Here is a 13,193-nt window from a genome sequence, read left to right on the forward strand (position 1 = left end):
CTTTCTAAAACTCTATTTTTGGAAACTTAAAAGCTTTATAAAGCCTGGAGGAATCCCAGGTGTATAGGCAGATTGGAAGGAGCAATCCCCAAAAGTAGCTATGCAGAGAAGGACTTGGGGGTCCTGGTGGATGAAAAACTTAACATGAGCCAGCAGTGTGCTTTTGGAGCTTGGAAAGCAAATGGTATCCTGGGCTCCATCAGAAGGGGGGTGGCCTGCAGGGACAGGGAGGTGATTGTCCCTCTCTACTCTGCCCTTGTGAGGCCCCATCTGGAGCACTGTGTCCAGGTGTGGAGCCCCCAGTACAAGAAAGACAGAGCTGTTGGAGAGGGTCGAGAGGAGAGCTGCACAGATGATCAGGGGACTGGAGTATCTCCCCTACGAAGACAGGCTGAGGGAGCTGGGCTTATTCAGCCTGGAGAAAAGAAAGCTCCCTTTAGGTACTGAAAAGCTGCAATTAGGTCACCCTGCAGCCTTTCAGTACCTAAAGGGAGCCCATAAACAGGAGGGGAGTCAACTCTTTACGAGGATAGATAATGGCAGGACAAGGGGAAATGGTTTTGAGTTGAGGAAGGGAAGATTTAGGCTGGATATCAGGGAGAAGTTCTTTACCAAGAAGGGTGAGGTGCTGGAACAGACTGGTTAGAGAGGTTGTGGGATGTCCTGGCCCTAGAGGTGTTCAAGGCCAGGTTGCATGGGGCACTGAGCAGCCTGGTCTGGTATTAGATATGGAGCTTGGTGGCCCTGTTTGCAGCAGAGGGCTGGAGCTTCATGGTCATTGAGATCCTTTCCAACCCAAGCCATTCCAGATTCATTAGTAGAGGCTTAGACCAGGTGACATCCAAAGGTCCCTTCCACCCTTTACAATTCTGTGTGTGATTCTGTGATTATTCAGCAAGCGGGTTAATGACACTTCTTGTACTTATGTAGAACTAAACAACTGCATGAGCTGTAGCCACATTTTATTAACTCCTTCCTTTGTTCATGCAGAGTCCGTGCAATTATTTTGAAATATACTTATTGCATAAAGTCAGGGCAGATCTTCAAACTGGGTCTTCATGTCATCGACTCTTTCTTAATGCAGTTTATTACACCATAACTAAATGGCACCATCTATGACCTCCACAGGGCTGCAGAATCTTATTAAGGCACATCGTTAAAAGGAACTAGAAGCCTTACATGAAACAATTTAGTATTGCTCACTCACCAGGCAGATGCATCTTCATCCTAACAGGACTCAACAAAGGATGTAAGCCCTGTGGTGGGGACAAGGCAATCCTGTAGGACAACCTGGGAACAACTAAGCCTGTGGCAAAACACTTTGGGCTGCTGCTGATTGAGTGAGTCACAAAGCTAAGCCTAGTGAAGCTGGTAAATTTCACCCAATAGAGCTTGTGTGGATTTTGGCTTTCATCCAGCAGAGCACTTAAGCACATGCTTAATTATAAGCAAGTGACATCAAGCAATTTAGTTAAGCACGTGTTTAAGCGTGGCATTGGGATAAAGACTTTATTTAGAGAAACACGGGAGTGTTTGTAAGCTCCAGAAGAGAAAGAAGCTGAAGGCCTCATGAGGAACCAGGACACAAAGTTGTGGAGATGTGGATGCTTCAGGTGCAGAGCTGTTCCAAGCAACCTGAAGAAATCTGGTCTCCCGCAGTTCCCCACGTTGTTTGGAGTCAGGGAGAGCACCGTGATCACAGAGATGACAGTCTGTTGATTTTGGATTTCTGTCTGGATACCAAGGCATCCCATGGCTGCTGTCCCATGCACACTGCTGGCTGGGTCCCAGTGGACATGCAGGCTAGGGCAATCATAGGACTGCTAAAGTTGTAAAAGACCTCTGTGATCACAGGCAAACCACCAGACCAGACCCCATCACATCCCTCAGTGCCACATCTCCACAGTTCTTGAACACCTTTGGGGATGGTGACTCCACCACTTCTCTGGGCAGCCTGTGCCACTGCACCACCACTCTTTCTGAGAAGAAATGTTTCCTAACATCCAATCTGAACTTCCCTAGCATATCTTAATGCCTATTGCTGTTACTCAGGAGGAGAGGCCAACCTCCACCTTGCCACAGCCTCCTTTTAGGGAGCAGGACAGTGATAAGGTCTCCCTCGAGCCTCCTCTTCTCTAGGCTGAACAATCCCAGTTCCCTCAAATTATTCTCAGATCCTTCACAACTCCACTGCCCTTCTCTGGACACAATCCAGGGCCCCAACGTACTTCTTGTAGTGAGAGGCCCACCACCGAGCACAGCACTCGAGGCACGGGCGCCCCAGTGCCAACTACAGCCACGGCGAAGCCTCACACGGTTGGAGCTGAGGGCTGCGTGAGGAGCTGCCACACAGAGCCGCGCAGATGCAGACTCTTTGGGTGCAGAGCTGTTCCGAGGAACGGCTGCACGTCAGGGAGACGCGGCCTCTGCTCGTCCCCAGGTCGTTTGGGGTCGTGGCGAACACGGCGATCGCGGAGGGTCGGGACTTCCGGCAGCTGCCCCTTCGCGCACGTTGCCGGCTGCGTCCCAGCGGGGGAACAGCAGCGTAGTTCCCTCCAGCATCGCCGTACCGTCTCCGCCGGCACCGACGACACCTTCTCCACGCACCTCGAGCTGGAAGGAACGGAGGATGGAAGAGAAGAGCAGGCGCGCGGTGCGCAGCCCGCCCTCGCTGCCCGTGCCCGGCTCGTGGACGCGCTCCCGCCCGCTGACCCGCGCGTAACCCTGCGGGCGCTCCGCTCGGCGCGGCTCCGCTCCTCGCCCCGCCGGTCCTCCGGGCGCCTTCCCATGGTGCACCGCGGCGCGGCGGCGCTCTGGCCGCGCCGTCGCTGTCACCGCCAGCAGGAGGCTGAGGGCCGCCGGAGCAGGAAGAAGCCGCCGCCGCCAACTTCCTCTCGGCCTCCCCTCCCCCCCGCCGCCGCCGCCGCCGCCGCCGCCTCCCCTCCCCCGCGCCCCGCCATGCCCGGGGCCGCGGCACGGCCGCTCTGAGCCGCCCCGCGCCGCCGCCGCGTCCCGGCCCGCCTTCTCCTCGCAGCTCCGCGGCCGGTAAGTGCCGGCGAGGGGCGGCGGGAGCCGCGCGGCTCCGAGAGGGCCCGCCCGCCGTGCCGGGGGCGCACCGGGGAGGGGGAGGATCGGGGAGCGGCGCCTCGCGGCTCGTTCTCGGCGCGGCGCTCCCGCCTAGGCCGCGCTCGGCGCCGGAGAGGCCGTTCCGAGGAGAGAGGCGAAGGGAGCCGGGCCCGGGCCTGCGGGAGCGCGCGGCCGCGACGGGGCCGCCCGGGAGGGGTCGGAGCCGACGCGTCGCGCCGGGAGAGCCGTGCGGCCGCTGACGGGCGGACAAAGGGCCGCGGGCGGACGGACGGGCGGGTCGCATTCCTCCGTTGTACCGGGGCCCATTGTTCGCGGGGCGAGCGGGGAAGCCGCCGAGTTGCGACGGGGCTCCCGGCGAGTGCCGGCCCCCGCGCAAGGCCTTCCTTGCCCTGTGCCTGCAGCCCTCCTCGGCAGCGAACGCGGAGAAACCTTTCCTCGGCGGCTCGTAAGAAGGGCAGGCGTTCGTGTTGCGGGCGTAAATCGTCGCACCGATCGCCTGCTGGGTGCCGCTCAGAGGTGTTTTTGCGCAAAGATAGGATAAATATGCGGAGCCCGGCGACGGCAGCTGTGGGTTTGCAATGGAAGCCTACCTGGAGCGTGACCTCCCCGTGCATGTGCACGTGTGACATCCCGGCTCGGGGAGCTGCTGATGGGAGAGAGCTTTCCTTTCTCTCCAGCGGCACCGTGACTTCTGGGACCGGCAGATCGCAGAGTGGCACGGTCTTCTCACAAATGGGATCTCGGTGGCTTTGTTTGCTGTAGTTGCCCGCAGATGACAGGCAGGCTGTGCGTGCTGGCTAGCAGCGTGTACCTGGGCCTGCCCTGCTTCAACATCTTGGACTGCCCAGATCAGATTTCACTCCTGTAAGTGATACAGCTTTTGCTCCGCGTGAGTTTGGGAGGAGATGAGGTGGAAAAAGAGTGCTAACCCACATCATCTTCTGCAGGCATTCTTAACGCTGTTCTCAAAACCAGACTAGGTACATTAATGGCCAAAACCAGACTTAAAGTCTGTCCTCCAGGAGAAAACATGACATATCTCCAGGCAGTGCTAGTTCTCCAGTGGCCTTGGTGTGCTCCTGGTGACAGCTGTCAGCTGCAGGACAGGACGGTGGCGGTGCAGGGCAGCTCCCAGCTCTGCAGCCGGTGTCTCTGGGCAGTGCTGGTTCTCAGTGTGTGGGGTTCAGTCAGGCCTGTCACAGAAGCAGCCTTGCTCTTGTTGCGGTGATTGAGGAAAGTTGTAAAAAATTAATTCTTCACTTGCACTGTTTCCCTGAAAACAGTTTTTGTTGTCCTCAATGGTGAATATTCAGCAGAATGTGCACGTGTGTTCAGTTTCCAGAAGTATTTTCTTTGTCATTGTTTCTGCATGCCTGCAAGCTCCTCATCCCCAAATATACGTGTGCTTAGTGAGCTCATAGAGCTGAGTAAAGCTGAAAAAGATGAGGCTGGCCTCTTGTACTTAGCTCTCATCTACTTGTTCTGTCTTCACTCCTGGGGCTAAGGCCTGACTTAACAGATGGCTATGTAATGTGCACCTTAGTTATTGTCCTTCATGTGTTCAGTTTCTGCCATATTGAAAACATATTCTATTGATGAAAAATCCCTAACGCAATGGATTATGCAATCAAATCATAAGTAGGTAAGTCACTGCTTGAAGACCAGAATTATTAAAAAAATATTGTCTGGAAGAAAAATTACTCCAAATGTTCCAAGTTACATTGCAGGCTAAATTGTTCACCTGAAGGGAGCTTTTGTAGCATTATGTAGTTAAGGTGGTTTTTGTGCTCTGTTCAGTGTAAGGTTCATTGATACTATGATTGAAGGCTCTGTGGAGCATGCATATGATGTAGAGAGTTGGTGTGATGAAAGGGTAGAGGCTGGAAATTTGTACTTCCAGTTGTGAACGTCTGTGTACCAGTAATGTTATATGAGTGAGTTATGTGTTTAGAATTTGTATCTCCAGAGAAATACGATAATGCTACATCTGAAACAGCCTCGCTCGCTTCTAGCTGGGGTCTTTGCACTACAGGTTTAATGATATCAATTCGGGAGCAGTCAAGTTCAGGATATTAGTTGGTAGCTTATTGATCTAGGTAAAATATTTTTAAATTTACTAATGAAGAGGGAAGGTATGTTCTGTGGTGCAGAGCAGGGTTGTATCTGCTGCTGGGCGTTAGTGATGTGTTCAGTGATGCCCCTGTGAGAAGTGTGGCTGTGCTGCTGTCCCACTGCAGATATTGCCAGTGGAGACTTGGCTGGGTGAGCAGCTGCATGGGGTGGCCCTTCATCAAGCTAAAAAGTCTTTAATTGTTTAGCTTAGTTTGGAATTAAATTTGATTTAATTTTGGCTCTAATGTAAAATACGTTTTTTTCACTGTGGAGTAACAAAAATGAGATAAGAAGTAATAGCATATATATACTTGATGAGTAGATGCAGTGGTGGTGTTTTGGAGACTATAACCTTGAGGTTAGGGTGTCTGATTTTGTTGTGTAAACTCCAAAATCTGTTCTACTGAATGAATGGGGCAAGGACTGAAAAGCAGTTGCCGCTGGACTTGTTTTAAAGATTCCTAAGTGGATCTTTAGTGGATCTAACATCATAGATAAGTTTTATTTAAAATAAGCACTTTTTCTCCCTCAGCATGGCATCTTAATGATAGCTGCCTTTCAAACCAACATCGTTTATGATGAAATAGATTCAAACCTTTAGCTGACAGTCCAGTCTGTCTAAATGAAGCCCCATGGACATAAGCAACCATGGGTGTCTGCTCTTTCCAGGTTACAAGGCAATGTGAAACATCGGTGTGGTGATTCACTTGTGTCTTAATTTGTTTGCCTCTTCTATATATTGACATCTAAGCAGAAACCCTGAACTGGCATTGAAGTTTATATGTATAACTTAGTGGTTATTAGGAGCTGAGGCATGGCTGTTAGTGGGATGTGTCAGAAGGAGGCATATACCAAGAGAAACCCTTCCTCCAATGAAACAAAACCCATTCACACTTGGAGATTTATTTTCAGTTAGGCAAATTCTGTTAGTTAATTTATTTCAGTTGTCTTTCAGTGCAATTAAACTCCCATCTGTTGAATTCATTAGCACACTATATATTTTCAATACACAATCTTTTCATCATCTCACATAGAATATTTTATACATCAGCAATAATGCCATGAACTACACAGATGTCACTGGTTAAACTTATTTAACTTCTAAATTATCAAACAATTTTAAATACAGTAAGGTATGTGAGTTTTCCAGTATTGTTTTGTATTAAAATGTCAGCCCTTAATTGCATGTAGGGATTTTTCATGGATCATTCAGATATTCAGCATCTTGGATAAAATATCTGGAAAAATCCACGATACATTATCAGTGTGTTAATGTGTTCAAGACTGATACTGAAAGGTGATGGTTTTTACCAGTAATGTAATACAGTTAATGTGTTACTAATTTATATTACTTCATGATTTCATTGCAGTTTGGAAAACAGCGAGGCACAGCTCTTGAACAGAGTCCCTGCATTGGCCTTATCCTGCAACTGATATGCTCCACAGACGTGTTAGTATTGCAGTAGCTGTGTCTTGTCACAGTTTATGCAGAAAACTTGAAGACAGTGCTGTCTAGTTCTCTCCTTATGACGAGGATGACATTTTTATATGTGCCGAATTAAACAGTCTGATGATAAAATGAAATCTGTGTGGGAAGAAGTTCCAACCTGCAAGCAGCAGTAGGGTGTCATTTATGAGCAGCCGAGCAAATGTAAACTGTCTAGATGCGAGGAAAAAAGCCCACAAGGTGCCCGTGAAATACCTGTAAGACAAAATAGTTTATTGGTAGAGCATTCAGTAGTGCTGATGCAGAAAGCTGGGGTGATGTCTGTGTAAACAAACTCAGATGTGAGGTTGATAAACAGCTGTAGAGCAGGAGACTTCAAATGACAGCTATGTCCATAACAGAAAGAGATGCCCATTCATAAAAAACTTCAGTGAGTATCTCAGTGGCGTTGGGATGATTGTCCATCAAGTCTGCATTAACTTTTACTACTTATGTACTCCAAAATTAGGGTAAAATACATAATTAGGAGCATTTACAGTGCCAGCAACATCAAGGCTGGGTCATGCTACCTTGTGCAAGGGGTGGAATGACAAATACTGATGCGGGGCAGCTTTTATAGTCATATGTTCACTGACAGCATTTAAGCAAGAAGAGGGGGACAAGATTCAGATGGTATAAAATACAGTCAACTTCTATATGACTTTCCTGAAAATATGCCTCTTTTTCTATTTTGTTGGGATTAAATTCGAATCAAGCAAATGGTGATGTGCTGCTAAGAAGCGTGTGTGCATATGTGTGTGCGAACATATAAAATACTTCTTGTGTGTATCTGTGGTGATTTCTGGCACAAAGTCACTGAGTGTGAGGAATGTTCAGCATAAACTGGAGTGTGTTTTGCCAAACACGAGCAGCACATGGGCTGCCTGGGATGTAGCTGCAGTCTGTAGCTTGCTGGGGAGGGGCAGAGCAGGGAAGCAGTTCCTGCGTTGGCCAGCTCTCTGCAGGCTTCCCTTGATAGTGGAAACTCTTGCGTCTTGCTTTTGACAAGTGAATCCATAGCATTACTTTGCACGCATTCTTCAGTTTTGCAAAAGGAGCAAAAGGAGTATTAATGCCAAGAGATGAGTACATTTCACCGGACTTGATGTGCACAGATGACATTTTAGCCTGTAAGCATTCTAGCAGTCACTCTTTCCAGATGCAGTGGATGATTTCAGAATTTTTCAAGTATACGTACTCTAAAGCAAATGATCATCTCTGCTGCTGACCTCCTGAAATGTCATTCTCTCCTGTTTTTGAACACACACACACTGATTTCTGGCATGGGTCACTGTTATATGTCAAAGTCAGATGAAATCTGTGTGAGGTGGATGTCAGGCTTTTAAGCTGAGACATTTATAGCACTGAGCATTTATAGATGCAATAGTAACTATAAATAATTTTTTAAGATCTTCTCATTTCGTGTTCAGAGTTTCATTTAACAATGAGTTCTTTGTGAAAGATTGGTAAACTCAAGCAACTCCTTCTGCTGAAGTCATCTTACATTTCTTAAAGCGAGGCAGCGTTTTGTGATGACCGCGGTTGGTTAGCTATGGATAGAGCCAGCCCATCCTCAGATACCACAGAATCACAGGATTGTATGGGTTGAAAGAGACCTCTAGAGATCATCTAGTCTGACCCCCCTGTCAAAGCAGGTTCCCTAGGCCAGGTTGTGCAGGTAGGCATCCAGGTGGGTCTGGAACTGTTTTAGAACGTGGTCGTTGTAGATCTTCCAGAAGAGTCTGGAATATTGGTGTTCAACTTAACTTTTTGGCCTTATAACCACTGTTTTGGGTAAAACCTACTGGAAAGGTGTTCTGTGTGAATACTGCTTTAACAATGTAAACCAAAAATGAATAATTCGTATAAGGGAAGACTGCCATCATCCCTTAAGGGAACTGTATCAGGCTGCAGTTCTTTGGAGCATCCTTTGTCACTGGTGAACCTGACAGTTACACCCTGGTGAATTTTTGTGAGGTCAGCATAGAGATGTGTGAGTTACAGACTGTCTTCTGGGCATCTGGAAAGCTTGGTTTGTTTTAGGGGAATAAGGAAGTAGAGGAAAGCTACTTGGCTTTGATTTTGCTTTTTCCTTGTAGATGTTATGAAGTTTGCCAGTAGTATCTTCTAAAATGACTCATAGAAAATAAATCTGTTATATTTCAAATATGTGTTTTTACAATCACAGATTATTTATACTTGACACGAAATTAAGGGATTGGGAGGGAGGAATAAAAAAGAGTCTATAGGAAAGGAGCGTGCAGAGGGTGATCACCCAGTTGTCCTAATATATTGCTTGAATATGTAGACAAGACAGCAATTTGTAGGCAAAACCAGTGAGTTGTTTTCTTAATCTCATGGTTAAAAGTACATCAGGCAAACCAGATGTGTTCAGACTTTCTTGGTGCCTGGTAGGAACCCACACTTTGGTATATACACCTTATTGGGTCAAATACATGGAAGCTTTCAACTTTACTGTCACTTTTCAAGGAGCAACAGTATGAAAGGGCCAATTAACATAAAACTTTTCTCCCAGTCCTTTGCTTGACCCTGCAGTTTGTGTTGTCCCCAGCTTGCATTCCTTAAAGGTCATAGGACAGCACGGAGCTTTCCTCAGTTGCAGTGATAATGATGGTATGGCTGCATATCTGAAAAGCATGGGATCTGTTGTAACTGTGTGCCTCAAATTTGCCATACAGTTGGGCAGCTCTTTGTTTTCCATCCTTAGTTATGTGCCAGTGTTACCCCAATGCTTGCAGGGCTTCTCCTGACCCTGTTGCATCTGACACATCTGTGCACTGCGGGAGCCTGGGTGAGGACATGCTGGATTTTTCCTTTAACAAAATCCTTTCAGAAATTTTTCTCACCCTCCGGGTTGCTTGCTTACTTGCTTACAGATATGGATTGCACTGGATGTGTTTTACTAAGACTTGGCTTCGCCATGGAGTTGCTTGACTAGTGGTTCTCAGAAATTCCAGACCTGCTTGGAGTGGTAGCTCTTAATTGCTGCCCTGTGAGTTAATGGCATCGAGAACCGTCATGATTTTTGTTCCTAATAATTATAGGAGTTATTATAAACACAAATCATATCTTTTGATCAATCTCAATTTTTGTCTTACTGTATTCTAGCACTTAATTAGCGAGAATTAGCTGCAGGGTACCAAAGTTATTGAGCTAGAATCCAATTTATACAGTCCTTTCCTTCAGGAGCACACAATCCTAAGTTTCAGGTTTTGGATCATTTTCAGTGTTAGTTAACGGGCTAAAATATCTCTGTTGTTATTGCTCTTATTAAATGACTTCTAGACATCTCATGTTTTGGCTTGCCTTGATCTGAAAATGAGCTTAAGTGTTTTAAAATTGTTTGAGAACAGTCAGTCTGTAATGAGGACTAATCACCTCAGGGCATGCGATGGAAGTCAGCGGGGTTCCCTACTCCGTGTTGCTCCTGGAGTACTGTGGGGCAGCACTGGGAGGCGTGCTGGGTGGGACAGCCTGATTCGCTGCAGAAGAGCACTGTGGTTAGCAGTTACCTGATTTGACATGTTTTTTTGGTGTTTTTTTTTTTTTTCCTTTGGAGTGAGGATCAGGCAGATTAAAATGACTTACAATTCTGGTATTTTATGTAAGCAGGATAGGAATAGTTCTTAGCTGATTCAGTCTAACCACAACTGTTGGTTATCAGTGAGGAGGTGATAGATTTGTTTCAACAGTGTGGGGGAAAAAATGTCCTGACTGTACAGAATTGCACTCTTCAAAAACTTCTTTGCTGCCTTGGCAACTTTACATCGTCTGTCACTTGTGCTCTGAGAGTGGCTTTTAAGAAAGCGGCCTATTGCTTGCTATCCTCGATTTAGAGTCTATTTCTGCTGCTTCCTCCTCTGGCTGATTTTCTACTGCTTTTCAGTACAGAGGTGTCTGTTTGCGTTCTGCCTCTTCTCCGTCTCCTTGATGGAGGTGCTTGATGCTCTCCTTTGGCTCTTGTAGCAGTGGTTAGTGAGGCCACAGTCCATGGTTCCTGGGATGAAAATTGCTCCCTGGCACCCTGTTCATAACAGGTTGAATGCTTTGAAAAAAAATAGAGATCTATTTTATTCACTGTTGGTCAGTGACCTCCCTAACTATAGAATCCCAAGGTCCTCTGTTGCTGCTTCTTCATTGTGCAGTAAAGGAATGAAAGGGCTGCCAGCACTGGAACCAGATCATTTTTCAAGTCTCTTCCATCCCAAGCCATTCATTTGCAGTGCAGGACTGCTTCCAATGGTACCTAAGGTGCTGTCTCTTAGTATTTTCATACTCTGATAGAGCTGTCATCTCTGAAGGGTCAGAGCACCTTACAGAAATATCTTCTGCATTGTGATTAACAACTGTCCCTTGTGTCTCTATATTGTTTCCCCAGGAGATTGTTATTACACAGGCTTTGTTTTCCCATCAGCTGAGCTGTGTGTGCCTTGTGTTTGTTTACATTAGCAAAAGTGAGGTGGATAAACTTGTTTGTGCTTGAAACAGCTTATTTTCTGTGCATCATATTCAGTTTAGTATTTTTTGGTTGCTGGATGTATTAATCTTGTGGCACAGGTCCCCTGAAGCCTTTTATTTTTACTGTAGGCAGGTCAGACCTATTGTGATAGAGGAATGGAGCAGTCAACCAAGCTGTCTGCCTCTGAGCTTTCAGAAGGCCTCTTTCACATATTCTGCCCACGCTGATGGCTTTGAAAGGTGCCCTCTGAAGGTAACGCGGTGGTGTTTGGAAGGCAACAGAGAAAGAAAATTTGCTCTGTCTGCCCACAGTGAATCTTCCACAAAAGGCACATTGATTATTTCATCTTTTGGACTAATTGGATTTTCTGAGGTTACTGTTGCACGTGTAGGTGAAAAGTGTGGTTGAAATATAGCAAATATAGTTTAACAATAAAGATACACCAGGATGTAAAGGAGAAGAAGCTCAATGTATGAAAAGTTACTCTGCAGAAAGCCAACAGCACCTCTCACAACTTATTTCTAGGTGTGACACAGAGCGTATGCTTATCTTGAATAAGTTTATTGTGATGAAGTTAAGGAAAAATTATTTATTTAGTTTTTGCCAGCATCCTAGAACTGAAATTGCAACTTAGGAAAATGATTCCTGCATTCCAAAACATGGTAGCTGCCCTCATAGTCTGAGAGCCGGTGTATAAATAATGATCTCAAATGCTTCAGTGAGACCTAAGAACACAGTCTGTGTTCATGGATGTTTTGCATGCATTGTTTGTGTCCATCACACCTATGGTTTAGATTATGGTTGGGATTTTCCTGGAAGTTTTCTTTATCCTGACCTGTATGTAAATAGGGGGTCTCTGAGACAGCTGTGGGTTTTGCCATTAAGGTTTTGGGATCAAAATCTTCTTGATTATACTTGCATTTGCATATTATTTAGTCTGTATGGACTTATTAAGTAATTGACTTGAGTTTTTCTGTAATTACTATTTTTCTTGAATGCCTATGGATGGGCTTTTAGAAAACAATGAGAAGCTAAGCAAAGATATTACAGACAAGAGAAGTGTGCACTTGGAAGGTTTTTAGGTATGAAAGAAGGTTTTTAGGTATGGAAGAATGTTTTTAGGTAAGTCAAACAAATAAACATTGAAATTACAGCATGGAGTTTTACCTATGCCACTGTAAATTTACCATAGTAAATGTATTTTCATTGCTGTAGCTCAATTCTTTTATATTGTGGTCTTTAATGAGACATGAACTCAGTGTTTCCTCCCACGGAGACCCCCTCATTTCTGAATGCATAGTAGGATACGTGGTTCTCACTGAATGAGCAGCTGCTCAGTCGTTAGCTTTCTTCTCATTATATAACGTGTTCTGTTACTGTACTCAGCTTAATCTTGCTCTGAAGGCAGAATGAATATGGTTTGTTGAAAGAGAGGTTAGTGAGCCCCTCATAAATAGTTCCAACTGCTCTCTTCACAGCTGAGCCCTCAGTAGGTCATCGCTGTGTTGTAGAGAGAAGGAAATGAAAGTGCAGGGAGAAGGAAGATTTGCTGAAATGACAGATGTGCCCAAGAGCAGTGGCAGAGCTGAGAAAAGAAGCCAAATCCATCAGTCTCTCACAGCTCTGTTCCAACATCATGGTTTCTCTTCAGTCATCCCGTTGCACTTGCCTTTTCTTGATGCCAGCTCTGTCTGTGCTTCCCCATTCCTCTCGTGATCCTCCACCCAAGTGTATTAGTTAGAAATGTGCTGGTTGTGCTTTCTGATCTGGGATTAGGTCCCAGGGCAGGCTGAAGCACTCTTGTCTGTCTCACTTGCTAAGTAAGTGATGTGGGCATCCCTTTCCATCTCGTGTATGCCACCTTCTTCCCTCAGGAGCTGTGTTGGCCACAGGAACAAGAACACTAAAAAGTGATCAGTTCACCCTTGTGACCTGTATTGAACACTGCTTATTCTGACAAGTATTTTCACTGGTCCTCAGGGAAATGATATGGTTGGAGAACTGATGCCTGGGAGTAAGACCAGAACT

At 46.2% G+C, this 13,193-nt stretch overlaps 1 protein-coding gene across 4 annotated transcripts in view; it reads left to right on the forward strand.

Moving 5' to 3' along the window:
- Window positions 1–3,009: 3,009 nt before the first annotated feature.
- ZNF148 (zinc finger protein 148) overlaps window positions 3,010–13,193 on the forward strand; it is a 37,885-nt gene continuing 27,701 nt past the window's right edge. For 2 of the 4 annotated variants that reach the window (XM_042877819.1, XM_042877822.1), the window contains exon 1: window positions 3,539–3,951. In XM_042877819.1, coding sequence (XP_042733753.1) covers window positions 3,860–3,951 — 92 coding nt within the window. In that variant the 5' untranslated portion in view covers window positions 3,539–3,859. Of the gene's footprint in view, window positions 3,046–3,538; window positions 3,952–6,630; window positions 6,650–13,193 lie in introns of those variants that run through there. The other 2 variants (XM_042877820.1, XM_042877821.1) reach the window with 2 other exon arrangements.

Source organism: Lagopus leucura, unplaced genomic scaffold (assembly GCF_019238085.1).
Source record: "Lagopus leucura isolate 7727_CA_CO unplaced genomic scaffold, USGS_WTPT01 Super-Scaffold_100019, whole genome shotgun sequence".
NCBI lineage: Eukaryota > Metazoa > Chordata > Aves > Galliformes > Phasianidae > Lagopus > Lagopus leucura.